Source organism: Abrus precatorius, unplaced genomic scaffold (assembly GCF_003935025.1).
Source record: "Abrus precatorius isolate BTA unplaced genomic scaffold, Abrus_2018 Scaffold2, whole genome shotgun sequence".
Lineage (NCBI taxonomy): Eukaryota > Viridiplantae > Streptophyta > Magnoliopsida > Fabales > Fabaceae > Abrus > Abrus precatorius.
The window spans coordinates 1,724,416-1,750,404 of NW_020874362.1; the positions used below are offsets into that span (position 1 = coordinate 1,724,416).

At 29.2% G+C, this 25,989-nt stretch overlaps 2 protein-coding genes and 1 pseudogene across 2 annotated transcripts; 2 read left to right on the forward strand and 1 right to left on the reverse strand.

Moving 5' to 3' along the window:
* The first annotated feature begins 473 nt into the window (after positions 1–473).
* LOC113857840 (probable receptor-like protein kinase At2g23200) lies at positions 474–3,422 on the forward strand. Its single transcript, XM_027490071.1, has one exon. It carries the CDS (start codon positions 628–630, stop codon positions 3,103–3,105), a length of 2,478 nt encoding a protein of 825 aa, XP_027345872.1. The 5' UTR covers positions 474–627; the 3' UTR covers positions 3,106–3,422.
* Positions 3,423–7,947: 4,525 nt separating this feature from the next.
* LOC113858163 lies at positions 7,948–8,446 on the reverse strand (annotated as a pseudogene).
* Positions 8,447–12,218: 3,772 nt separating this feature from the next.
* On the forward strand, positions 12,219–17,033 carry LOC113857998 (probable receptor-like protein kinase At2g23200). The gene is made up of 2 exons (XM_027490384.1): positions 12,219–15,176; positions 16,588–17,033. The coding sequence occupies exons 1-2, from the start codon at positions 12,646–12,648 to the stop codon at positions 16,592–16,594; spliced, it is 2,538 nt and encodes an 845-aa protein (XP_027346185.1). The 5' UTR covers positions 12,219–12,645; the 3' UTR covers positions 16,595–17,033.
* The last annotated feature ends 8,956 nt before the right edge of the window (positions 17,034–25,989 follow it).

Below are 25,989 nucleotides of genomic sequence, written 5' to 3' on the forward strand. Positions count from 1 at the left end.
CTATTTTAAAATTTAATAAATTTCTAAAAAGTATATAAAATATTAAAAAAATTATTAAAAATCATTCTCGATTTTAAAAATGTATAAAAAACTTAAAATATTAATTAAAAATAAAATACATAATATAAAAATAATTATATGTCTCGATAAAGAAAAGGAATATTTATTGAAAATGTTACTATTCAAAGTATTCATATAAATACTCTCATTTAAAAATAACACAAAAATTAATAATATTTGTTAAAACAAAAGATGCCTGTATAACTTATCCAAAAAATTGGGTAAATAAGTTGATTTTGAATTCTTATCAAATTTGAATTTAAAAAAAATGAGAAATATGAGAGAAAAAATCTAATGTAAGAAAGATGTTAGAGAAAGAATATCTTTGAACCGAGCATGACTTCCAATTTGCATGGCTCAGATAATTCCCTTAAGCTATAAATTAAATTGACAAAAAGAAGAAGAAGAAGAAAAATCCAAAGATGAAGACTTGACCTCTAATAGTCTAGTGTACCTCTCATCCGAATTCATGTGCATTTTATTTCCGAGCCCCTAGTTTTTGGAAATGCTCTAATCGTAGCATAGATTAATCATCAAGCACTATTTTATTTTATTTTATTTTTTTCCATGGCCATTCTTCAGCTCCATACAACTCAACACACTCTGTTTACAGTACTTGTTTTTCTTCTTCAGTTTTCATCTTCACTCGGGTACAAATTCCCAGATAAGTACTTCATCAATTGTGGGTCAAGTAGCGATGTTACTGAAAGTGGTAAGGGTTATGTTGGTGAATCAAACCCTGACTACCCTGCAACGCATTTTACCAACAGCAAGACAGAGAGCAGTGAGTCATCCGTGTCTTCTCCTCTCTACCAAACAGCAAGGATTTTTAAAAATGAATCTTGGTATGAGTTCAGCACGGAGACAAACGGCACCTACCTGCTACGCCTCCATTTCTTCGCTTTCTCTTCCTCGAGTAATCTTTCCTCTGCTAGGTTTAACGTTTCCATTCCTAGGTTCTGGCTGTTGAAAAATTTCGATGCCAGCAATGGTACTAACAACTCTGTTTTAATAAAAGAGTTTTTCATGAAAAGCACTGCCTCCAGCATCAGAATCACCTTCAGACCTCTGTCATCATCATTTGCGTTTGTGAATGCTATAGAACTATTTGTACTGCCCCTCCTTTTGATCGCAAATGATGTCACGGGTTTCAATTATAATCGCCGTCCCTTAGGCTTAAATTATTACAGTGGTTTGCTCACTCGGGTGTTAGAGACCAGACACAGGCTTAATGTCGGTGGCCAACCAGTCGCAAGGGACCATGATAATTTACTCAGAAACTGGATTACAGATGATAGGTATCTCACGAATCCAGCAAACGCTAAGAATAGTACCCCTTATGAAGGTCAAATTCAGTACCATGTGAGTGATGACTCTGATGGTCCAAACTCAGGTAAATTTACTGCACCAAGTGATGTCTACGGAACTGCTAAAGAGATCAACAACAACACTAACCTGTCAAACATCACGTGGAGTCTGCCGGTAGAGAAGAACACGGATCATCTCCTTCGCCTTCACTTCTGTGACTTTTGGAATCAACAGGCTTTTCTTACAATTTTCAATATGTTCATTTACGACAGCTACTTTATGCAAGTGAATAATGACACCATTGTATCTAGTCAGGTGCCTGCTCCTTGTTATTATGATTTTGTGGTTACCTCTGATGAATCTGGGTTTATGAACATCAGTGTAGCACCTATTATTGCAAATGTTTCCAAACCGAATGCATTTTTAAATGGGCTAGAAATAATGAAAGTGATTGAGTCCTCAGATTCTGTTCCCATGGACCTGGAGCAATCCAATCACAATAATCTTCCATTGGTGCTGGGTTCAATTCTTGGAGGTTTGGTCATGATATTTGTTGTGATGGTGCTTCTGTTTCTCTGGCCTGTTAAAATCAGAAGGCAAAAGCGCGTTGAAAATTCCAATCCACTGTCAATTCTCGTTACTGCTGGAGGGAGTTCTCACGCCATAAATATTAGACTCAAACTTCCTTTGCTTGATCTTCGATTGGCAACAAACAACTTCGATGCAAATCAAATAATTGGCACGGGTGGTTTCGGCAGCGTGTATATGGGAGTTCTAAAAAATGGCCTGAGAGTGGCTGTGAAAAGGAGTGAGTCAGGGTACTCAGGTCAAGGCCTTTCTGAATTTCAGACGGAGATCATAGTTTTGTCCAAGATTCGTCACAAACACCTTGTTTCCTTAATTGGGTATTGTGACGAAAGAGGTGAGATGATATTAGTTTACGAGTTCATGGAAAAAGGGACACTGAGAGACCATTTGTACAATACAAATTTGCCAAGCTTATCTTGGAAGCAGAGGCTTGAAATTTGCATTGGAGCCGCCAGAGGTCTTCATTATCTTCACAAAGGAGTTGCTGGGGGAATCATTCACCGCGACGTGAAGTCCACCAACATATTGCTTGATGAGAATTACGAGGCTAAAGTAGCTGACTTTGGCATTTCAAGAACAGGTCCAGTTAATCTTGAACCATATGTCAGCACAGATGTTAAAGGCACTTTTGGGTATCTTGATCCTGAGTATTTCAGGTTGCAAAAATTAACAGAAAAATCTGACGTGTATTCATTTGGGGTAGTTCTTCTGGAAGTTTTGTGCGCAAGACCAGCCATTGACCCATCGCTTCCAAGGGAGCTGGTGAATTTGGCTGAATGGGGATTGTTTTGCAAAAACAAGGGGATACTCGATCACATCATTGATCCTTCCATCAAGGGCCAAATTGATCAAAACTCGCTAAGAAAGTTTAGTGAGACGGTAGAAAAATGCTTGCAAGAAGATGGTTCTGATAGGCCAACCATGGGTGAGGTGTTGTGGGACTTGGAGTATGCACTGCAGCTTCAGAGAGGTGCAAATGCAATACAAAGAGAGCCTCACGAGGATAGTTCAAGCAGTGCTTCTGCATCACTTCAATTGCCCAATGTTAGGTGTCTTCCTTCACTATCCACTCTAAGCGAAGTGGATGGCTCGTCCATTGTGTGGGGTGAAGAATTCGATGGTGCAGCAATATCCAATGAAAAATCATGATGAGGCTGACGCAATATCAAATTCAAACCCTTCCAGCCATAGTAAGTAATTCCCAAATTGAGATGGCAAATAGAAGATTAAAATGTAGGCAAATTTTGTTCGGGAGAGAAGCTCGGCTGGTTGATAATGCTGAATAGTTGGAATTTGGTATTTGTGGGCAAATTTTTCAAAATGAAACACTAAATTAAAATAAAGTAAAATTTTTATAATTGTTAGTAAGGCTTACTGCATATTAATTAAGGACACATATATTAGGTTATAATTATTCTTCGTAAAGTCATTCATTATAATACATATTGGAAAACTTGAGTCCAAACATTTTCCTATCAATTAATTCTTGATGATTTACTAATTGAACATCCAATGTTTATATTTTTATATCCTAATTTACATTTTTATTATCAACAAAATAATTTTTTCTTAAAACTTAGCATATATTTATAAACCTATACAATACATAAATTCATCCATGATAAAAGAATAGGATTTTTGTGATGTGTTGTATGTCATACATTGATGATCATCAAGGATATTTATTTATTTTTATCAACATAGATGATCATGAAAAAACCTTTTCTCTCCATAGATAGACAGATGAATAGAATTATCTTAATAATTTTGTATATAAAAATTTAGATAAATTCGTGGATGTGTAATCGTAATAAAAATCACTTTTCTTCCTTCCAAATATTCTCATTTTTGGAGGTAAATGAGAGTGGAGGAATTTTAGCTCCCTTATTTTACCTTCTCTTCCTTCAAAATATTTTAACCATACAAAGTTAAATTTAAAAATTTCCTCTCTTTCATTTCATTCTTGTTTATTTTCCTCCAATCAAATACACTTTAAATTATCATTACTTAGTTAAAGTATCCACCGTAGAAACCTAGTTCAAGACTTCATCAAATGAATGTATAACTGAAGCATATGCCGGTTATAATAATAACCTAAACAAATTAGTTAAGAAGCAACCCAAACTCATTGAACATAACCAAAGCTCAAGTATACGAATTCCTGTTGCAAATACTAAGGTAGCAAAAATTAAAAGCATCAACTTCCGCTCAAAAATTAGTTATATGAACTAAACAAGTTCTTGAAGGTTCATCTTCAACAATCCCCAGTTTTTTGTGGCTATTGTTTCCGGGAATGGTGGATACCGAATATCCTACAAGAAACCTTAGTTAGGATTGTAAAATATAAATCGCTGCCAGCTAATATGTAAAATGAACGTTTCTCTTTTAATTTCTAAACAAAACTCATTTAATCCGATGTCCTTAGAAACAAATACTTATTATCTCCATGTTCCTGAGTCAAAGATTAGACCAGAAGAATACAACATAAACGGGAATCATCCTTTTCTGTAAACCTTTGAATTGAAAGATACTATGAATCATTCCTCTTTGTATAAAAAAAACATCTAGTTGCTAAAAGTGGATTGTCTTTTTCTAAAATGCAAACTTATTATTATGCCTTTTCAAAATATAAGTAATTAGCAATTAAATAATTCCGCGTTTGTATCTGATGTATTCAATGAGAACAAGAATAGTGCTCGTGAATATGATACGAATAGGATAAAGGATAGTCTGTGTACTTGGAAATTATTCAGTTGATATCAGGTATGCAGTAATTAAATTCAAAGTAACATTTGAGAGTTTAACAAACAAATATCTTACAAAAAATTAGATATAAAATTACCAGTCAAAAACAATATATAGAGCCTAAAAGTTTGTTGAAATATTTTTTACGGAAGAGGATATATATATATCACAATTGTCGTCGTCGTGAACTTCCGAAACTTTTAGTCAGTAAACCATTCACTATGCACATTTTTTATTATCTTACTGATAATAAATGAAAAAACAACATTTGAAAGTGACCACCCAATAATTATTTACACTTGAAACTAAGCAGCTGACCATACCCTTAACTACAAAATAGCAAGCTACCGGTTTATTATCATTCTACTTTCCAACAGAAATAATAAACTGGCGACATTGACATGCATCTACTCAATATGACAAACACCCCCAATAATTCAATAAAGATAAGTCCAATTGTCATATAAAACTTGATAACAGATAAACAATTTGAATTAAGCAAATAAAAGCCTTATTAGCTATGCTCAAAGAAAGAGAAATGAACTTTGTCTTTATTTGCATCTATCTATGTCATCAAATCACCTTGTTGAGCCAAGCCGCATTCTTTCATAACAAAAGTTAGAGGAACAACAATCACCTCAGCTCATAAAGTAGAATAATAGAAAAATAAAATCTTACATTTTGTTTTCAAATGAACAAGACTTGTTTCCAATTATCCAGTTAAAACAAGGAATAAAACGTTAAGAAAAAACTTACATTAATTACCTTTTTATCAAGATTCAGTTAAATAATATTCACCATTCAATATAAAGAATAATAAATCAAAATAATATATCAATGATTAATATAACTTAGATCATCTGGAGAGAAAAAATTTCGACTAAACATTTAAATCAATTTTTTAAAATTAAAATTTTAAATATTAATTTCTAAAATTTTAAACGTTAGTTCCTATAATTAAAAAACAATAAAATTGAGTGTGAAATAATATAAAATAATATTATTTTATGATTTTTTTTAAAAATATTTTATTTTTTTTATCTTTGAGGTTTAAGATTTTTAAATAATAATATTATTTTTTCTTTTTCTATCTTTTAGTTCATATTCTTATGTGACATTTTCTTTTTTAGTCACCGCATCCGTAATGTTTACCTTTCTATAACTATGTCAAACCAAATGCTTGGAGACGAAAGTAAAGAAGTAGAGTGAGAGAAGAAGAGAATTGTATTTTGGGTAAATGACAACATCAACCACAAAGAAGGTGGTTAGAGGTAAAGGAAATAGTAGAGAAAATATAAAAAATGGTAAAGTAATTTGTAATGCAAGACTTAGGAGTGAAAGAAGAAGAGGGTCAGCGACATTTTGGTCAGATAACAACAACGTTAATGATAGGAAGTGGTAGTTGAAAGTAGTAGAGATGGCCAAAGAATAAGAGAAATAAAAAAGATGGAAGAAGAAAATACTTTAGTACCGACAATCTCAAAAGTAAATAATGAAAAATAAACTACTAGAAAATTTTAAAATGATCATTTTATATATTTTTATAATTTTTTAATGTGACAAATCATTATTCTGTTATTTAATTTTAAAATCTCTTAATAATAAAGATTAGAATGATTAACGATTATTAATTTTAGAGATTAAAATTTTAAATTTAAAACACTAACTTAAATCAAGTTTCATATGTCAAGAATTAAAGTGAGAATTATCTAAAATTTTGCTTCCTCATTATAAACTTCATCCTAAAACTAAGGGTTAAGTTATTGATACTCTAGTTTTAATTTCTTTAATTAAATTTATATATTTTCTAAATTGAACAATTGTAACTTCATTATTAATTTTCATCCAATAAATAATAGAGGATTTTTTTTTGTAAAAACTCTGCTTAAAGTTTTTCATACTAACCTTAACAATTATACATGTAAAAAGTAATATAATAAAAAATAAATTTTTTTAACCACAAATACCTTACATCTTTTTTTTTTTCTGCAATACCTTACATCTTTTAGACAGCCTAAATTAGTTTTTAAAATAAAAATATAGAATTTATCCTTGTATTATAATATTAAAAAATATAATTCATTATGCTTGAAAAAATTATTAGAAATATACTTTTTACTATACTATTAAAATTTATTAAAAATTTTAAAACTATAAATAAAAATTATTAATTAAAAATAAATTTTATAATCTTTAATTAATTTTATCTGATAATAAAAATATATTTAAAAATCGTATTTCGCTACTCATGAATGATATTCATGGCAATGAATTAGTGATCGGATAAAACATTAACGTTGGAACAATTTATATTTAACTTAAAAAATATGAAAATTTAATTAAAGCAATTGAAAGTATAAAAAGGGTTAGTTTGTTTTCTATTTTTAAAAATAATTTTCTTTTTTTAAAGTTAAAAAATTGTTTAATAAGATGGGTTTTTATAAACTATTTTTAAAACTAATTTTTTATTTTTTATTTTTAAAACTAAAAAACAATAATAACTTTAAAGTGTTTTGGTTTTACTTTTTATTTTCTCATCTTAAAAACAGTTATGAAGACTAAATTAACAAATAAGTTTTATTTTTATCTTTTCTTAAAAATTATTTTAAAATTTAATTTTTTAAAAATTAAAAATAAAAACAAAAAAAACCCTAAATTACTGATTCTAAAATTGAAATTTATAAAGAATAAAACTATAATTATTCTTTACTTTTTTAAAATAAAATTAAAATATAAATTTTAAAAATAATTATTTTCAGACAAAATTAATATTTTCATCCTCCAACTTAAGAGTCAATTTTTTTTCTTTTAACTTTATTTTAATTTATTTTAGTCTTTTAATATTTAAATTATTTTAAATAAGTTATTTTTTGTTAAAAACATTAATTTTTTAATATTTTTTTTTGCTGCATGTACTATTTTATACTAATCATAGGCAAAATTAATATTTTCATCCTCCAACTTAAGAGTCAAATTTATTTTTTTCTTTTAACTTTATTTTAATTCATTTTAGTCTTTTAAAATTTAAATTATTTTAAATAAGTTATTTTTTTTGTTAAAAACATTAATTTTTTAATATTTTTTTGTTGCGTGTACTATTTTATACTAATCATTTTTTTTTCCTTAAATCTCTAATTTCGCTTTCTTCCTTAGACATGCGCAATGTTGTTTTCAAATTGGGATTGTTCTGGCTCTTCCCTTGTTCCACTTTCCTCATCATTTTCACTTGATATCTCCTTCAATAATTTACTTTTGCCTTAGGAACCAAGACAACATAACCAGTGCATTCTTCACACCAATAGCTACAGAATATTTTAATTTTATTTGCTTTTGTCCTTGTTTTGTGCCAAATACAAGAACCCAAATAAACCAACTATATCCCCAAGCTTCCCTATTATGGATGAAATTTCATGGCTCGTGGATCAGAATCTAGTAGCAAAGAGCTTAACCTGAACAACAAATGTGGTAACATTAGGCCCAAAAATTCAAAGAAGAAAGTCAAGGAATACATCTCTTATCTTATGATCCCTGTGAGACCCACCAATTAGATATCAAATCTTTCAAATGCATCAATGAAATCTATGGTAAACCAGTAGTCTAGAAATATACTGCATAAAGCAATAAGTGTTTGAACCCTTGCAAATTTGTAAACCTCCTCAAAGACATTCATGAATTGTGTAGGAGGGATCTAGCCAGTTGCACAGAAGATATCCTTATGAAAAAGATTTTGGCTATAAGATGCAATAGTAATCGAGAATCATGGACTTGTTGCACTATGAAGATGTAATTCTTATCTTTGTCATTGAGGAAAAAATGATGAATAGTGCACAAACCTAAAGAACAAAACGATGAACAATGCAGAACAATATGCCTCGTAGAAAAAGACAAACAAAAATCTTAATAGAGTTAAAGTTTTTAACCAAAAAAATGTCATATTTAAAATATTTTTAAAAGTTAAAATACCAAAATGAATCAACCTAAAGTTAGAAAATAAAATCAAATTTGATCTAAAGTTAAATAACAAAAATACTAATTTTATCTTATTTTAAAAAGAAAATTATGTTACACAAAAAGTATATGTAGCTGTTTGATTGTTACAATAAATGTATAATTTTATTGTAAAAGAATTAGTGAGAACCAATAAAAAAGAAAAATGATGAATAAAAAAAAAAGAAACAAATGAATGGATCTCTTACAAAAATTTGAAAGTTCTATGACAAAATAAAAAAAAAAAAAAGTTCAATGAATTGCAAATAAAATGATGACAACGATATTTAAAACGTCAAAAAAACATGGAAGAGAAGAATCTAAAAGTGAATTTTTGTATTCAAATTGAAAATTATAGAAATTAGAACCAAATTCAATTTATGTTAATCTAATTTTTAATTTTATTTGTATTTTGAGACAAAACTTTATATTTTAATTGAGTAGTTTATTACGTTCTAGGTTAGTGGGTTAGATCAGATTAGTTATTAAGTTTCTTTTAGATTTTAGATTTTATTATATTTAGTGAACTTAATTATAAAAGTCTTTTAGAAGTTTTACTTAAAGTATTGTTATTATACTTGTTTATTACTTAAACATTTTAGAGTTTTATTTTTTATAAATATTCATGTAAAATTTCTTTAAAAGAAAAAAAAAATTAAGTTTTGAATAAGAATTGAGAATTATCCTTATAAGAGAACTCATACGGAAAAAATCTTACATTCTTGTGACACTTTTTTTCTCTTTTTTTATCTGTATTTTTTATTTTTGTTGCATTTAAATTTAAATTTTTGTTTAAATTATCTTACAATTTATAAATCAATTGTTAGTGATTTTTTAACAATATTTTATATTTTAAAACATCATATTTTATTTCTTTTTTACAACAGTCAAATTTAAATTTTCTATAAAAAGACAGACTCTTTTTATAACGTTAATTTGTTTTTTTCCCGTAATTAAACTAACTCAAAGAAAAATCTATTAATTTCACATAAAAATAGATATTAAATATATTTCAAGCATAATAAATACAAATAGAAATGTTGAATTATATTTTTTCCTATATTTTACTTTATGCCCAATTATTCTTATAGTTTTAACAATAATTCAATAATTAGAAAACAATAAAATAAAATTATGACATATTATTAATTTATATAGATTAGTAAATAATATCTAAAATTTTTAAATATGTTAATTTATATAAGCATAATAAAAACCTTTTTTAATTTTATTTTATCATTTTATTCCTTGCAAATTTATATAAATAATAATATATTATTTTTTATTAGTTATTAGATGAAATTTTGGATATCAAACTTAATTTAAATATTTTGAAATATATAAAAAATAAATATAAGAAATTAAAATTAAAAAACTAAAATTATACGTAAATAAAAGTATAATTGAGGTAAATAAATAATAAAAGTTTGCAAATAATCCGAGCAGGGCAATGAACCTCAAGAAATTAGAGGAAATTTAAATTTTAAAAGTAATATTATATATATATATATATATATATATATATTCTTTTTTAATTTAAATATTTTCTCCTCTTGTTTTTGTTTATCTATTTAAAGATAAAATAAAAATAAAAATAGAGCCTAATTGGTTTTCAGTAAAAATCAATTCTTAAAAAATGAAAAAAAAAATGAAAGATGTAAAATCCGATTTGTAAATAGGGATGGTAATGGGTAGGGTACTATAGTACCCATCCCCATACCCGCGTTTTAAAAAAATATCCGTACTCGGCCTCATACCCGCGTGGGTATGGATATTAATCTTCGTACCCGTACCTTCTGGGTACCCGCATACCCATCTTGTACCCATTACCCGCGCTTGTTTAAGAAAAAAATATTTATAAAGAAAAATATGTTTATAAAACTTCACATAAGTAGCATAATAATACAAAAATTTAATATATAGTTGTCGAACAAGGTACAAACATAGATAAAAAAATAAATATTCAAATATCATAAATGCTAAATGTATCTTAATATAATAATTTTCTAAACTAAAATTTTTAGAAATAATAAGCGAAACTAAACATACAAGTTATTTGTCAGTGATAACCCTATCTGGTGTGAGATTTGATCGATTAGCAATGTCAGAGCGATAACGAAATAGATTTGCACAATGGTTGTCTTCGTGTGGGATCACTTGGTCACCTCTTGTGATAGTATTGACAACTAACTCTAATGAATAACGTTTCATAGTTGTTAAATTTTAATGAGATAGACATTGAGAATGAGAATATAGTTAAAGTAGAGAAGTTCAATACTAATATTAGAAAGTGGATACATAAAATATTTTTTTTTAACTTTTGAATTTGAAATTGTAAGAAAAATAATAGATTTAATTAAAATAATATATATATATATATATATTAATATTAGTATCTTTTAACTCATATACTATATGAAAGTATTTTATCAAAAATACAAATCTTTAAAAAATTATTTTAACGAATTAAATATTTATAATGTATATAAATTTTAAAAGAAAGAATTTGAATAAAAGATAAATGGTCACAATAAAATTTTATAATAAAGAAATATATGTGTATATTAAAAAAAATTAACAAATAAAAATTAACAATAATTTTTTATATTTATATCTTTTCAAAAACTTCTTTAAACGTGAATAAATAATAAGAATAATATTATTTAAATTTAATAGATTATAGTTGTACTTGTAATACATATGTTGCATAAGAAAAATATTATTTTAAATTAAAATATAAAAAATAAAATTTAAATATTATTAATAAATGATAAGTTTACGGTAATAGTAAGTGATTGTAAAATTTATAAAATATTTGCAATATATTTATTATTTATCATTCACTTTATGATTTAAACATCAATATGATTTTATTAACAAAAATATTTGTGTGAAAATATTTTATGTGTATCATATATAAATAATATTTAAAAAAAAAATCAATCTCATATTAACTATGTAATAATTAAATTGTATTAGCTTAATTAAATGATATAAAATAGTAAATAAATTTTTTTATTAAAAATATAAACCAAAATAAAATTTTCAGTTTACTTTATTATTAAATATATTTTTATATTAATCTTATATAACTTCACATAAATAATATAATAATATATATATATATATGCTTGAACTTTATTCTACAATTATACATTAAATTTTTGTTTTATATATATATATATATATATACGGGTATGAAGCGGGGTGGGTACTTAGATACCATACCCGCACCCATCCCCATATAGCAGATAAATACTCTATCTATTGTGGGTAAATTTTACGAATGCCTACAAGATATTTTACTCATTACCGTCCCTATCTGTAAATATTTATTGGGGTCTTTTAACTTTTAAAACAACGTTAAAGTTGGTCAACGTTAAAACAAACAGGCCAGTAGATTCTAATCTATGAATCCATTGTTCGACTAGTTAACGAGTTCTTGTTTTTTACTTAGTTTAGTAATTCAGCTCACACGCTGGCAATAATGACATTTCTCTCTCCTCTGGATTCTGGAATGTTGAACTTCTGCTCTATTCCTTTCCAAGAATGCCAGGACAAAATGTGTGCCTCTGAAACTCGAGAAAATTTGCATCCCTTTTGAGAGATATTTGTACTCCATTGCCTTGCCATTTGGCTCTATTATTATTTATTAGCACCCTTCTTACTTCATTCACTGAAATATTTTGATATTTATTATTATAATAAATATGTACAAGGATACCAGCTTGGGCAATTGGTTATGGACAAATAATCAAGTCTCAGCCAATCATCTTTTACCGTGAGCAAGACTTCAATTTTTCACGGCTCAAATATTTCCGGTGGTTGATACATCAACTTTCAGAAGAAAAATCAAAACTGACGACTTGACTTCTGCTCAAGTCTTCTTCCCATCCGACCCTAGTTTCAAAGATGCAATAATCATAACTGAAAATAAGCCCCAAGCACTGTTTTCCCATGGCCATTCTTCAGCTCCATACAATTCAACACTCTCTGTTTATAGTACTTGTTTTTCTTCTTCAGTTTTCATCTTCACTCGGGTACAAATTCCCAGATAAGTACTTCATCAATTGTGGGTCAAGTAGCGATGTTACTGAAAGTGGTAAGGGTTATGTTGGTGAATCAAACCCTGACTACCCTGCAACGCATTTTACCAACAGCAAGACAGAGAGCAGTGAGTCATCCGTGTCTTCTCCTCTCTACCAAACAGCAAGGATTTTTAAAAATGAATCTTGGTATGAGTTCAGCACGGAGACAAACGGCACCTACCTGCTACGCCTCCATTTCTTCGCTTTCTCTTCCTCGAGTAATCTTTCCTCTGCTAGGTTTAACGTTTCCATTCCTAGGTTCTGGCTGTTGAAAAATTTCGATGCCAGCAATGGTACTAACAACTCTGTTTTAATAAAAGAGTTTTTCATGAAAAGCACTGCCTCCAGCATCAGAATCACCTTCAGACCTCTGTCATCATCATTTGCGTTTGTGAATGCTATAGAACTATTTGTACTGCCCCTCCTTTTGATCGCAAATGATGTCACGGGTTTCAATTATAATCGCCGTCCCTTAGGCTTAAATTATTACAGTGGTTTGCTCACTCGGGTGTTAGAGACCAGACACAGGCTTAATGTCGGTGGCCAACCAGTCGCAAGGGACCATGATAATTTACTCAGAAACTGGATTACAGATGATAGGTATCTCACGAATCCAGCAAACGCTAAGAATAGTACCCCTTATGAAGGTCAAATTCAGTACCATGTGAGTGATGACTCTGATGGTCCAAACTCAGGTAAATTTACTGCACCAAGTGATGTCTACGGAACTGCTAAAGAGATCAACAACAACACTAACCTGTCAAACATCACGTGGAGTCTGCCGGTAGAGAAGAACACGGATCATCTCCTTCGCCTTCACTTCTGTGACTTTTGGAATCAACAGGCTTTTCTTACAATTTTCACTATGTACATTTACGATAGCTATGTTATGCCGGTGAATAATGACACCATTTTATCTAGTCAGGTGCCTGCCCCTTATTATTATGATTTTGTGGTTACCTCTGATGAATCTGGGTTTATGAAGATCAGTGTAGCACCTATTATTGCAAATGTTTCCAAACCGAATGCATTTTTAAATGGGCTAGAAATAATGAAAATGATTGAGTCCTCAGATTCTGTTCCCATGTACCTGTACCAATCCAATCACAATAATCTTCCATTGGTGCTGGGTTCAATTCTTGGAGGTTTGGTCCTGATTTTGGTGGTGGCGGTGCTTGGGTTTCTTTGGCGTCTTAAAATCAGGAAGCAAAAGCCCGTAGAGAACTCGGATTGGTTGCCAGTTCCCATGACTGCAGGAGGAAGTTCTCACAGCAGATTGACTGAGGGAACCATCCAAGGCTCCCCTCTTCACATAAATCTTGGGCTGAAAATTCCCTTGCTTGATCTTCAGTTGGCAACCAAGAACTTCCATGCTAGTCAGATAATTGGCAAGGGTGGTTTTGGCCACGTCTATAAGGGAGTTCTCAAGAATGGCATGAGAGTGGCTGTGAAAAGGGGTGAGCCAGGGTCAGGTCAAGGCCTTCCAGAATTTCAGACAGAGATCATGGTGTTGTCCAAGATTCGTCACAGGCACCTTGTTTCCTTAATTGGGTATTGTGATGAAAGGTATGAGATGATACTGGTTTATGAGTATATGGAGAAGGGCACACTCAGGGACCATTTGTATAATACAAATTTGCCAAGTTTGTCTTGGAAGCTAAGGCTTGAAATTTGTATTGGAGCTGCCAGAGGTCTTCATTACCTTCACAAGGGAGCCGCTGGTGGAATTATTCACCGTGATGTGAAGTCCACTAACATATTGCTTGATGAGAACCACGTGGCTAAAGTTGCTGACTTTGGCCTTTCAAGGACAGGTCCTCTTGATCATCAACCATATGTTAGCACTGGTGTTAAAGGCACTTTTGGGTATCTTGATCCTGAGTATTTTAGGTCACAACAGCTGACAGAAAAATCTGATGTGTATTCATTTGGGGTAGTTCTTCTGGAAGTGTTATGTGCAAGACCAGTCATTGACCCGTCGCTTCCTAGAGATCAGATAAACTTGGCTGAGTGGGGAATGTTTTGCAAAAACAAGGGGATAATCGAAGACATCATTGATCTTTCCATCAAGGGCCAAATAGATCAGAACTCACTTAGAAAATTTAGTGAGACGGTAGAAAAATGCTTACAAGATGATGGTTCTGATAGGCCAACCATGGGTGATGTGTTGTGGGACTTGGAGTATGCACTGCAGCTTCAGAGAGGAGCAAATGCTATACAAAGAGAGCCTCATGAGGATAGTTCAAGCAGTGCTTCTGCATCACTTCAATTGCCCAATGTTAGGCGCCTTCCTTCACTCTCCACTCTAAGTGAAGTGGATGACTCGTCCATTGTGAGGGTTGATGAATCAGATAGTGCAGCAGATTCCGTTTTCTCTCAGTTGAAAATTGATGATGCCAGGTAGAATATCAAGCCTTTCAAGGCACAATTGCCTATTCTCAGGTGTCCATGTAAAGTAGCTGCTTTTAGGATAGCTTGCTTAGATGTTTCAACTTTCAAACTTGCTTTCTTCTTCTTTTTATAATTTCCTCTTGCCGTAGTTTTGAATTTGATTATCAGTTTATCCTCGTTTAAATAAGTTATGCAGGCAGTTGTAAAACCAATAATGATTTTTCCATTCCTATGCTTGCAATAGATTATTGATAATTAGTTAATTCACATACTGCTGCTGCACTTGTGTTTGAATACTTGCATAAATGGATATACTACTCTGCAGCAAACAATGCGAAGTACAATACATGCTTCCGTTTTCTTTACCTTTTTTGATGTATCTGTGACATTCAAATCACCTTGTACAAAGGAGAAGAGAGTGGCACCGTTGCCCTAGCAGCTACTGAATATATTTCCCTATATTTTGTCTACCAGTAACCAGAATACCATAGTGATGAATGCTAACCAATCCAATACCTTGAAGTACACAAACTGGGTGCTTTTTCATGAGAAAAACTTGTACTAATAAAATGCTTTCCTACTTGGGCTAGAAGCGATGGGAATCCTTTGCGCAGTAAGTTTCTGTGAAGAGGAAATTTGAAGTAAAAAAAATGGGCTTCTTGTGTTTAAAATCTAGGAAACTGAAGTCTACTTCAAACTTAGGATTGGTTTGGAGGGGCCACAGCATTAATGACTTTAGAGTGGCCAAGAAAAGAACTGAGCCAGGGTCAGGACAAAAGATCTATTTCATAAAATTAGCTTTTTATAGTCTGTCACTTAATAAGCTTCTTCAAGATTTATAATTTATAATTAGTTGATTCAATTAGAGTTACTAATAAAACTAACTGAAATGTATTAAATGATTAAAAATAAAGCATTAAAATTATTTTGTGTAAATGTAAATTATTTAAAATGTTAATAAAAAAAGTATTAAAAGTTAGATTTTAAAAGCTACAAATTCTTCATAAAAATTATATACTTTTTATTTATCAAATAAATTTATTAATAAAAAAATTAGCTATAAACTACTACAGATAACAGATAAATATCTGCAGTCTGAAAAAAAAAACTTCAAACTCTTAAATAAACTACTTCTCGACAAACACGTTCAAAAATTTAGAAATGGAATCATGGCTCCGTCCAAAGTTTGCTTTCTGCATCTGGTTTTCTTAATTGGTTATATATTCAACTTAGCCTTCAAATATTTTCTTTTGAATAATAACTTACGATACTTGGAAGCCAATCATACCCAAATACATTCATTTTGAATGTTTAACTACACTTGTGCTCCCTAGGTTAACGAGAGCTTAGATAAGGAAACTGGCGTGTGTATTTCATGGCTTAGGAGGTCACTAAGAATGATGTCTCTTGGGCGGTGCAGGAAGTGACGCCCCGGTAAAAAGCAGCTTGCTTATCGCAGATGCTATGTTCTTGCTAGAGTTTAGTTGTTATTTTCTCCGTTGCTCGTTCTTTCTCGTCTCTTTTCTTTTGGAGAAAAAGGTTCATGGTAATTATACTTTTTGCCCCTTAATTTAACTGTAACAATTTCATGATGTTGATTGTTAAATTGATGTAATCAAATCGTCCTGTTTAGTCATGTACGCGGAAAGAGGTGAAATGCTTATTTGGTGATGCTGCTTGAAATGTATTACTATTTTAAATTGGTTTATCTAAGCCATACTTAGTAACCATAGATAGTACGGCTACGCAGTATCATTTCTTCTTGTCTGATTTTTTGTTGTATTAGTACGTTATATTGATTTTATCAGCATGCACTGTTCAAACTTTTATCCTTGTACTCACTAATTCTATTATCATCTGTAGTTCGAGTAAACCACTCTCTTGTCCTTGGAGTTCATTTTATCATTTTTTTTAATCATCGTTTCTTGTTTGCAGTTAGAGTAATGAGAGGAACTAAATGCAAAAATTATAAAGCTAGAAAAATAAATGAAATTAGAATTAGAACTAGGCGACTTGGAATTTCGGAATAAAATGCACAATACGACTGGGAATCATACTAGAATGGGGTTCATTTTGAATTGAAGTAGAGGGGATCTGATATCTTACAATTTCGTCGAAGCACCATGAAGTTTTAATCGTAATTAAATTCGAAAGTCTTCTGCGGGGACAAATTGATGCAGGAATAGACTTTCAAATTATTTATTGACTTCCAAAGTGAAGGTTGGATAACACAATAAGCTAGTCAACTACTTCCTCATATTTTGGTAACCAACTACAAGTTGTGCAACTTTTTTCCTCCTAGAAAGCAGAAAATTGGCCATGGCATGTACAATTAATATACCTTAAAGTTTATCTACAGGTGAAAATGTAAGCCCTTTGATTTTGATAGGTTTGGCAGTTTGCTTGGTGTGTATTTAGAAACATATTAAAAATTTAAAAAAAGATCTAACCAGAAGTTACAATTAATAGAATTAAAATAAACTTAGATCTATAGATGTTTGAATGTGAATCTAAACACGATATTAGTCACCAACCTCATTTGAACTTACCGGATTGATACAGTGTAGGTGCCATGAGACCATAAAGCACCCAATTTCCAGTTTCTACTCGCTTCGCGGGAACAACAAAAACAACCATCTCGGTCTTTCCTTTCTTCGGTGCTACCTTTTTCTTTCCAAGGGATAGAGTTGAGATTTATAATAACCTTTTTTTTAGGATGTCCGGGAAGGTAAAGTTCACTAGGGACATGAAAATCATTTCACATCCCAAATCCAAAAAGTCTTGCTAAAGCCACACATGGTTGTACTGGTGGCACCTTATTCAACTTATTATAACATCAATATTTACGATCCGGCCTAGCAAATTACTAAAGTTTACAAGATATATGGAGTGTTAGGAGTTTTTAAACCATCAGATACATGTTGAAATTCACTCCTTGACTTCTTAATAAACAATTAAACTAGTCAACTTAAAAATCAATCTTACTGCAATTCAAATAGCGCACCATTCTATATACTATCAATGCAAGAACTTTGTGAATGTTCATCATATTACAAGCTTGCAAATTGTCATACACTGTGCCAAATTCGCTTTCTTTTTCCCAATATACTTTTCTTCTAAAAAATCAACACCTGAATACCTTATAGACAGAAGTTACACTTCCCATATATATATAGTCCATGTACAAATATGCTCTATCATATGAATCCAACCGTAAAGTAATGAAAAGCCAACGATACTCATTAACTGAAACATTGTGCTAGTGACCCGAACCTCTTCTGCTTGGCCCTGAAGACATGGTGTTGTATTGGTTCTCAATCAAAACCCTGTTGCTACCATTATCCTCAGGGTTGGGCTTTTCTGTCATCACAGAAGTCCTGAGATATTGAAGAACTTTGAGAAGTTCATGAGAGGGCTTCTCTGTCTTTGTTGGTGAGTGAAGGACTCTACAGTCTACAAGCCTTGGCGTTGTGGCAGCCAGAACCGTGAAAACCACTAGAAGTAAAGTATAGAGCCTCATTCTTGAGTTGGCACAAGTGTTGATGCACCTTCAAGGCTTGAAGAACCTTGAAGTGCTTATTCCCGAATAGAAAGGGTGAAGCTAAAAAGATTGGTTTGGTTTGGCTTGGCTTGGCATCTGAAAATGGGGTAGCTAAAGGCCTTTACATATTAACGGGAAGCAATGAAGGGCAAAATGAACGGTGAAGGGATTTTCAGTGTGGGACCTATTGGGGAGTAGTTGACTGAAACTGTTTTTATGGTAATAATCAGGCGCAGTCATCGCCAGCCAGTTTCACTCTTCCCATTTGAGACGGTCCAAAACTTGACTTTAGTATATATGTTAAGTGACCTCCTAATGACTTGGAAAAATGAGGGTCCAATCGTTCCCAAGTTCCTGGTGCATATATTTAGCGTGGAAAAAGGGTACCAGATGCACAAGTGGAAGTGGAATCAACATGCTAGGGTGATGAGCCAGTGAGGTCTTGGAACATAGTTAACATCCTCACAAATTGCACTTAAAGGAAAGGATGGCAAGATTCTCTATAGTTAACTTTGTGTCGTTGGGAAAACAATTATTAAATATGTCTTGTCCAAAGGCTTATACTTCATTCGGGTGTGTAGGAATTGACTAGTCTTTTTTTTATTTCCATGAATGGAAGAGTTAAGAAGAAAAAAATTGAAATTAGGAAAGTGTTTCTATTGTAGCACAATTGACCAGTGTAAGCGTCGACAGATCAGTGGAGGAAGATGGAAGGTGTGTGTGCGTGTGTGTATGTGCCCTGATTTATTCTTTTGTTCACTTTTCGCAATTGATGGACGACAGAATGGTGCATCAAAGCTCAAGATAACTAGAATCCTCAATTGGTGGTTTCCAATTTATTTTTAAAAAATTGAAAGGGCCGCGCCTTGACGAATCTCGGTTTCTTTAGCTAAAAGGAAATGAAAGGAATATGTATTTTTGCCAACAGCAATCTTCTCATTGTAGATACAATGGTCAGAAAAGGTTTCTTTATAGTTTTTGTCCCATTACACACTAAATAAATAAATAAATACCTTGTTTATTGTTCTATCTTGTGCTTAAACGTATTCTGGAAGATCTATGCTTCTTCCTTGCAATTTATATCTCACAAATTAATTAATCGAGTTGACCTGAGAGAACATTTTACGCCCAATACCGAAACTTTGAAAAGAAGTAACATTATTGTACAATTAATATCATTATTTTTCATGTAAAACTTTTATCCCATTAATAAATTTTATGATCATTTATTTGAGTCACTACTGAAATTAAGTTGTGTATGCTCGCCCATTTAGTAATTGGAATATTATGATTGAGAAAATCAATGAGACAACATGTCGACAAGAAAGAAAATCAATGAAAGATAGATAGATTTAAAAGGTAACATGGGAACACAAAATAATAATGTGACTAAAAGATATATTGATTAGAGTACTGCTAAACAACGTCTTTAAGGCATTAATTAAAATATAAAAAATATTTTTATTAAAAATTATGATTAATTATATTAAAAATCATAAAAAAATATATTCATTATATTTTTTGATAAAAAAATTTCATTTTTTATTTCTTAATCAATACTTTTATCTATAGATCAAGCCACTAAAGTTTCAACATCACATTCTATGCAACAGGTTTAATATATTATAAGAATTTAATTTAAATATATTTTTAGTGTAAAAAATTTTATTCTATTATTTAATTAGAATACATTAATAATATAATTTTAAATAAATTATTATAAAAGGTAATTTTTTTAATACTTTATAAATTAATAGGATATTGTATATTCTTTCAAGTGTAAAATAATTATCATTATTGGTTTTATATTACATATATAGATAAATAATTGGAATTAGTGATATATTTAGAAAAAATATAAATATATTTTAATTTAAAAAATGACAACTATCAATTTGTCAAATACCTTTTCAAATTTATAGGTAACATAACAAGTACTATTATAAAAATTAATTATCATTCTTCATTATCAAATAATACTTTAAAAAAAACTATTAAAATATTTAATTAAATTCATATTATAAACCGATGAATATTAGAATTTTAGTAACAAGTATCTTCAAAATATCTAATATATTATTGTAACATAAAATAAATTAATATCAAGTGTTAAAATATGTAAAATAATATAGTTAATTTTTTTATAAAAAAATATTAATTTAACTATTAAATTATATAATATAATTTTAATAAGTATGTATATTAAACTTGAGATATTTTAGAGATTATAAATATTTAATTTAACGCCAAATAATTACTTATATTTTAATAATATGATATATTTTAAATAAAGTACTTGTATTCTATATTTTTATTTTTAAATAAATATCTTAAAAATACTTATTAACATTTTATAATGTTAATATAAAATTATTATTTTAAAGTGAAAAAGTATGTAATGTAAATATTTTTATTCTCTACTGTTTACACTTTCTTAATCATTTTATAGAGTCAAATATTAACTATTGATTGTGAAATTAAAGATAAGCTATGTTCGTAGATTTTGCGAGTTCCACCGATTCATTAAATTATGATGTGATTTTGCCTGTCTTGTTTTCAATTTTTTTTTAATTCATTGAAAGTGATTAAAGTTCAACAAATAACATAGAGCTATTAAGCTAGCAGTGACTGGAATATTTAATTTATGAAGTTTAAGCTCAATTTCATCTACTAGTTAGTAATCTATAAATATTTTTGTGATGAGTAACTCTTCAAATTATAAAATATATATATTGACCGTATAACATATTCAAACTTTCTTTCCTTTAATTTTTTCTTTATTTAAATAAACATCAAATTAAGCAAAAAAAAAAAACAAACTAAATTTTGTCTTCTTCCATAAAAAAAAAAGGTTGTATTTGGAGGAAACAGTTAAAACTTTTAGAAAAATTTAAATTACGTCATTTAACTTTTATTATTTTAAAATACTTTAATTAGATAAAATAATTGAATTTTATTCATATTAAATTTTTTTTTAGATAGAGTAATTGAATTATTTATATTAAAAAATAAAATTATTACGATATTTAAAATTATTTAAAAATATAAAATTTAAATTATTAAATTAATCATAATCAAATAAAAATATATATACAACACACAATAAATAAAAAAAATTAATTTCAAATTATCAGTCTTTTATTAAGATCTAAATATTTTTATTTTAATTTATAATTGAATATTAAAATATAAAAGTTTAAAACTACAGTGACATCACGTGACTAAATCAATCACAATCCTGGTTCTATGGTGGAACGAGTTGGGGCATTGGGGATTAATTTATAAAGGTATGGTTATATGTATAAAATAGTAGAAAAATGTATTATTAGCATGTTTTTTTATACAACTTTAGAAGCGAATGTATTGATTGCGGCTAATCAAGAAAAGAGATGTCACAAGCATGAAAAGAAGGGAGTGAGTAATACAGATAGAACTGATTTTGATCGGAGAGGGGATTGATATGAGACAAATCGCAAATGGGTAGTGGGCACCATTAATCACGACCTGGGAATAATTTATACATGTCTTAAAGAGTGGCTAATCTTCACCACTCACGATTCCTTTCAGAGAAAACAACCCCTCTCATCAACCATCTTCTGCGTGTTCAGCAATCTCACCATTCAGCGCCGTCACTCATAAGCTTCTCCTTACTATACTTTCGATTTTCATTTCAATAATGCGCCACATCACAGATTTTCCTGTTTTTTCAAAGGGAAAAAATCAACTCATAATTGTACGATAAATAACTAGATATGCGTTATTTTTAATTTCAATAAAAATTAGCAAACTGCCAAAAGCATGCATGGATGTCAATTTAATAATTAAAAAAATTGATTTTGTTTAACTTTAAACCATACACAATTAATCTACGGGTGATATCTGTGAAAAATTCTCTTTTTCCAAGAAAATGAAGTAAATGTGCGTTACTTTGTTATTTTCTTGAGACACATGACAGCAATGAATAGTAGGGAGAGGGTTTTCAAATTTGCATCGCTTTCCCTTGCGAAGCAAGTCCTGACGTGAGGCTTTGATGGAAGGGTGTTTTGTTGTTTAGAGAAGAACCCGCAATTCATGGAGTTCTGCGAGGGGCAAAATTTCGAGTCTCGATACTTGGGTTCATTAGTCATTTATTCAATTGAGAAAAAAAAAAAAAAGTCTTGACTTCTTGGTGAGGGAATTGGCGATTGATATTAATGGATCATTTTTTTTTTTAAAGTGTGTGAATTCGGATTTATTTTAATGGTACTAGTTTTTCATATTTATGTTTATAAATTTTTTTTATATATTTTCAAACACACAAAATTATGGTAAAATGTAATAAAGATTAAATCATGTTAATTTTTTTAAAGTTCCTTTTCTTTTAGCAACAATTCGTACTGTGTTCTAGTTTAATGTTTCATGACCTTGTAGGGGCTTCTTTCTATTTTAGAGTTAGTTTATAGTCTCTTTTTTTTCTCTCCTTGTGTTGGGTTTAGTTTAGTAAGTCTTATTATTTATTAAGTATTTGTCTAAAGTATTCAATTAATGAGTTTAAAATATAAGTAAATACATTGACAAATATCTTATCCAAATCTTATTAATTCTCATCTCTTGAACTCAGTCTTCTAATTTATCAATAAATAATTTTTTTCTTTAAATATTTAGTGATGGAATGCATTAAAATATCAATTTCACATAATATAAAAATCTCACATTAGTATTTAAAACTAATATCAATTGTACTTCTTAAGTACGAGATACAGTCCCTATATTTGACTGATAAGATTGACATTTTGAACAAAAGTTTTGAATAGTTAAAAACCGATTTATCTATCGTCAAATGTTTTGGGGAACAATTTAAGAGGTGACCCATTTTTTTTTTTCTTTTTTGTATTTGCCTCTTTGCTTGATTTTTATAGGGGAAGAACTTTACCCAATAGCTGGCAACATGCTTTGTGGATATGATAGCAAAGATGCAAAGTTTAGAAAGCAATTTGATGTTGAGTTGTTCGATAGTAAAAGAAAATATTAGCCTAAAGTAGAGCACAGTTAAAGATATTCTAGTGCTTGATTAAAGCAATGAAAAGTTGAAGTACTATTTATACAAAGATATGTAAATATTGGTTAATAATATATAAAATATATTCATAATAATTATTATTATTTATATTCATGATCTTCAAATAAAATATATAAATATCTATTTTTTACTTTTTGTTAATTTTTCATAATTTTTATTTTATAATATAAAATTTAAAATTATAATATAAAAATAAATTATTTTCTATTTAATTTTAATAAGTTATGTAGGACGTTGTACTGAAATGAGATAAATGTGGTAAAGAGGATTTTGTTTCTTTATCAATATAATTATCAGATTTTATCTTAGTTGGTTTATCTTATTTTATTTCTTTCAATATTGTGTTTATTTATTTTCTTGTACTCCTTTTGTTCTTAATTATAAAAATATAATAAACATAAAAGATAAAAAAGCAATATTATTATTATTATTATTATTATTATCATCTTAAATTCTAAAATATAATAATGATCGTCTTTGTGCTACGTTGATTTGGTTGTAGTTAGTCTCATATCCTGCTTAACAACTATTTTCAAATTAATAAAACTACCATATTAGTCTTTATTGTTTAAAGGGCTTGTCAAGATAGTTCAAACACTAAGATAGTTATTTTAACTCTAACAATATACAAACAAACTATTTTAGTGATTTTAATGATTAACCGTTAGTTAAGCTAATAAAAATGTTGATGTTGCTAGTTAGTTTAAAGTGAGATGTAATTGTAACCTTGATGTTGGGTGATGTGAAAGAAATAATTTCTAAAATATGGACTAATTTAGTCCCTGTAACCTTAAAATAAAAATAAAAATAAAATTATCATTTTGATCCATCTTCAACTTGAGCTTTCATTTTCCCTTATTCCTTGTCGTCCTTAATCTTTGCCTCATTACCTCTTCTTCACTTATTTAAAGCATGAGTCATAATAAAGGTGAACAAATAAAAAAAGATCTAAATAAATTATTATAAAGTTGAGGATATCAACGAGTATAGAAACTACGATAATAAGGTGAAGATATGTCAAAATTAGGAGGAGGAGGAAGGGTAGTAACACAAGTGCAAAAAGAATAGTAGAAATGAGAGGTTGATGAACTGAAATTGAGATTTGAAAATGTAAACACAAAAGAATCGCAAGAGTCATCAAAATATTTATTGAAGTTGTTATGATAGTGGCGACATATAAAGCCCAACCTGTGGAAGATGAAGACTTTTGTTTCTTTCCTTTTGTAGCACTTTTTTTTTTTCTTTGAAATGGTGACCTTTGTAACATTATGATTTTCATATATATATATATATATATATATATAAACAGTGACAAGAGTAGAGGTCAACGATGGAAAGAAAAAAAAAAGAAAAAGATGAAGTAAGAGATGAAAATAATAGAGACAAAAAATATAGGAATTCTTTTGTTTTAGGGTTACAATAATTAATTTAACAAATTTTAAAATATTTCCTTTAATATTACTTAATATTAAGGTAACGTGTAGATTTCACTTAACACTTAATAGTCATGTTAATATTTCTATTAGCCTAACTAATAGTTTGGTCATTTTAAAGACTAAAATAACCAACAATTGTATACATTAAACATTAATATGACTATTTTTTTTAAAACTTTAGGACTATTTTGGTAAGTCCCTGAGACAATGGAAATTAATATGGTAATTTTTTTCTTAGTAATTCACTTATCAATTTGGATATTAAAATTGTGGAATTAAGTTAATAATTTCATGTGAAAAAAGACGGAGACAATTACATAATTTTAAATTAGATAAATCCATAAAAAAAAATAAAAACTTAATGTTTATAGTAGTGTACTCATTAAATAATAATAAAATAGATTTTTAAATTGAATTACTAAAATATTGTCCATAAAAATTATTTTTAATTATTAAAAATTTTAAATTTAATTATTTAAACTTAACTCATGTATGATAAAGTAAAATTATAATATAAAAGAATTAAACAAAAAAGTAATTAAAAGATGACTATATACTTAATAAAAAATGATAAAAATTTAGCTAAGAAAAACTTATTCAATTCGTAACATATATCTGCGAGAGAAGAAAGAAATTTTTTTGGAGTATTCAAAAAAAACCTTAATAGTAAAAAGAGTTCCCGTAGTCTGAACCAACTTCACAAATCTTCTTAAAAACACTTTTTTTTAAGGACTTAGACAACTTTCATGTACAACTCAAACAACTTCAACCCTATGGAAGTCGTTA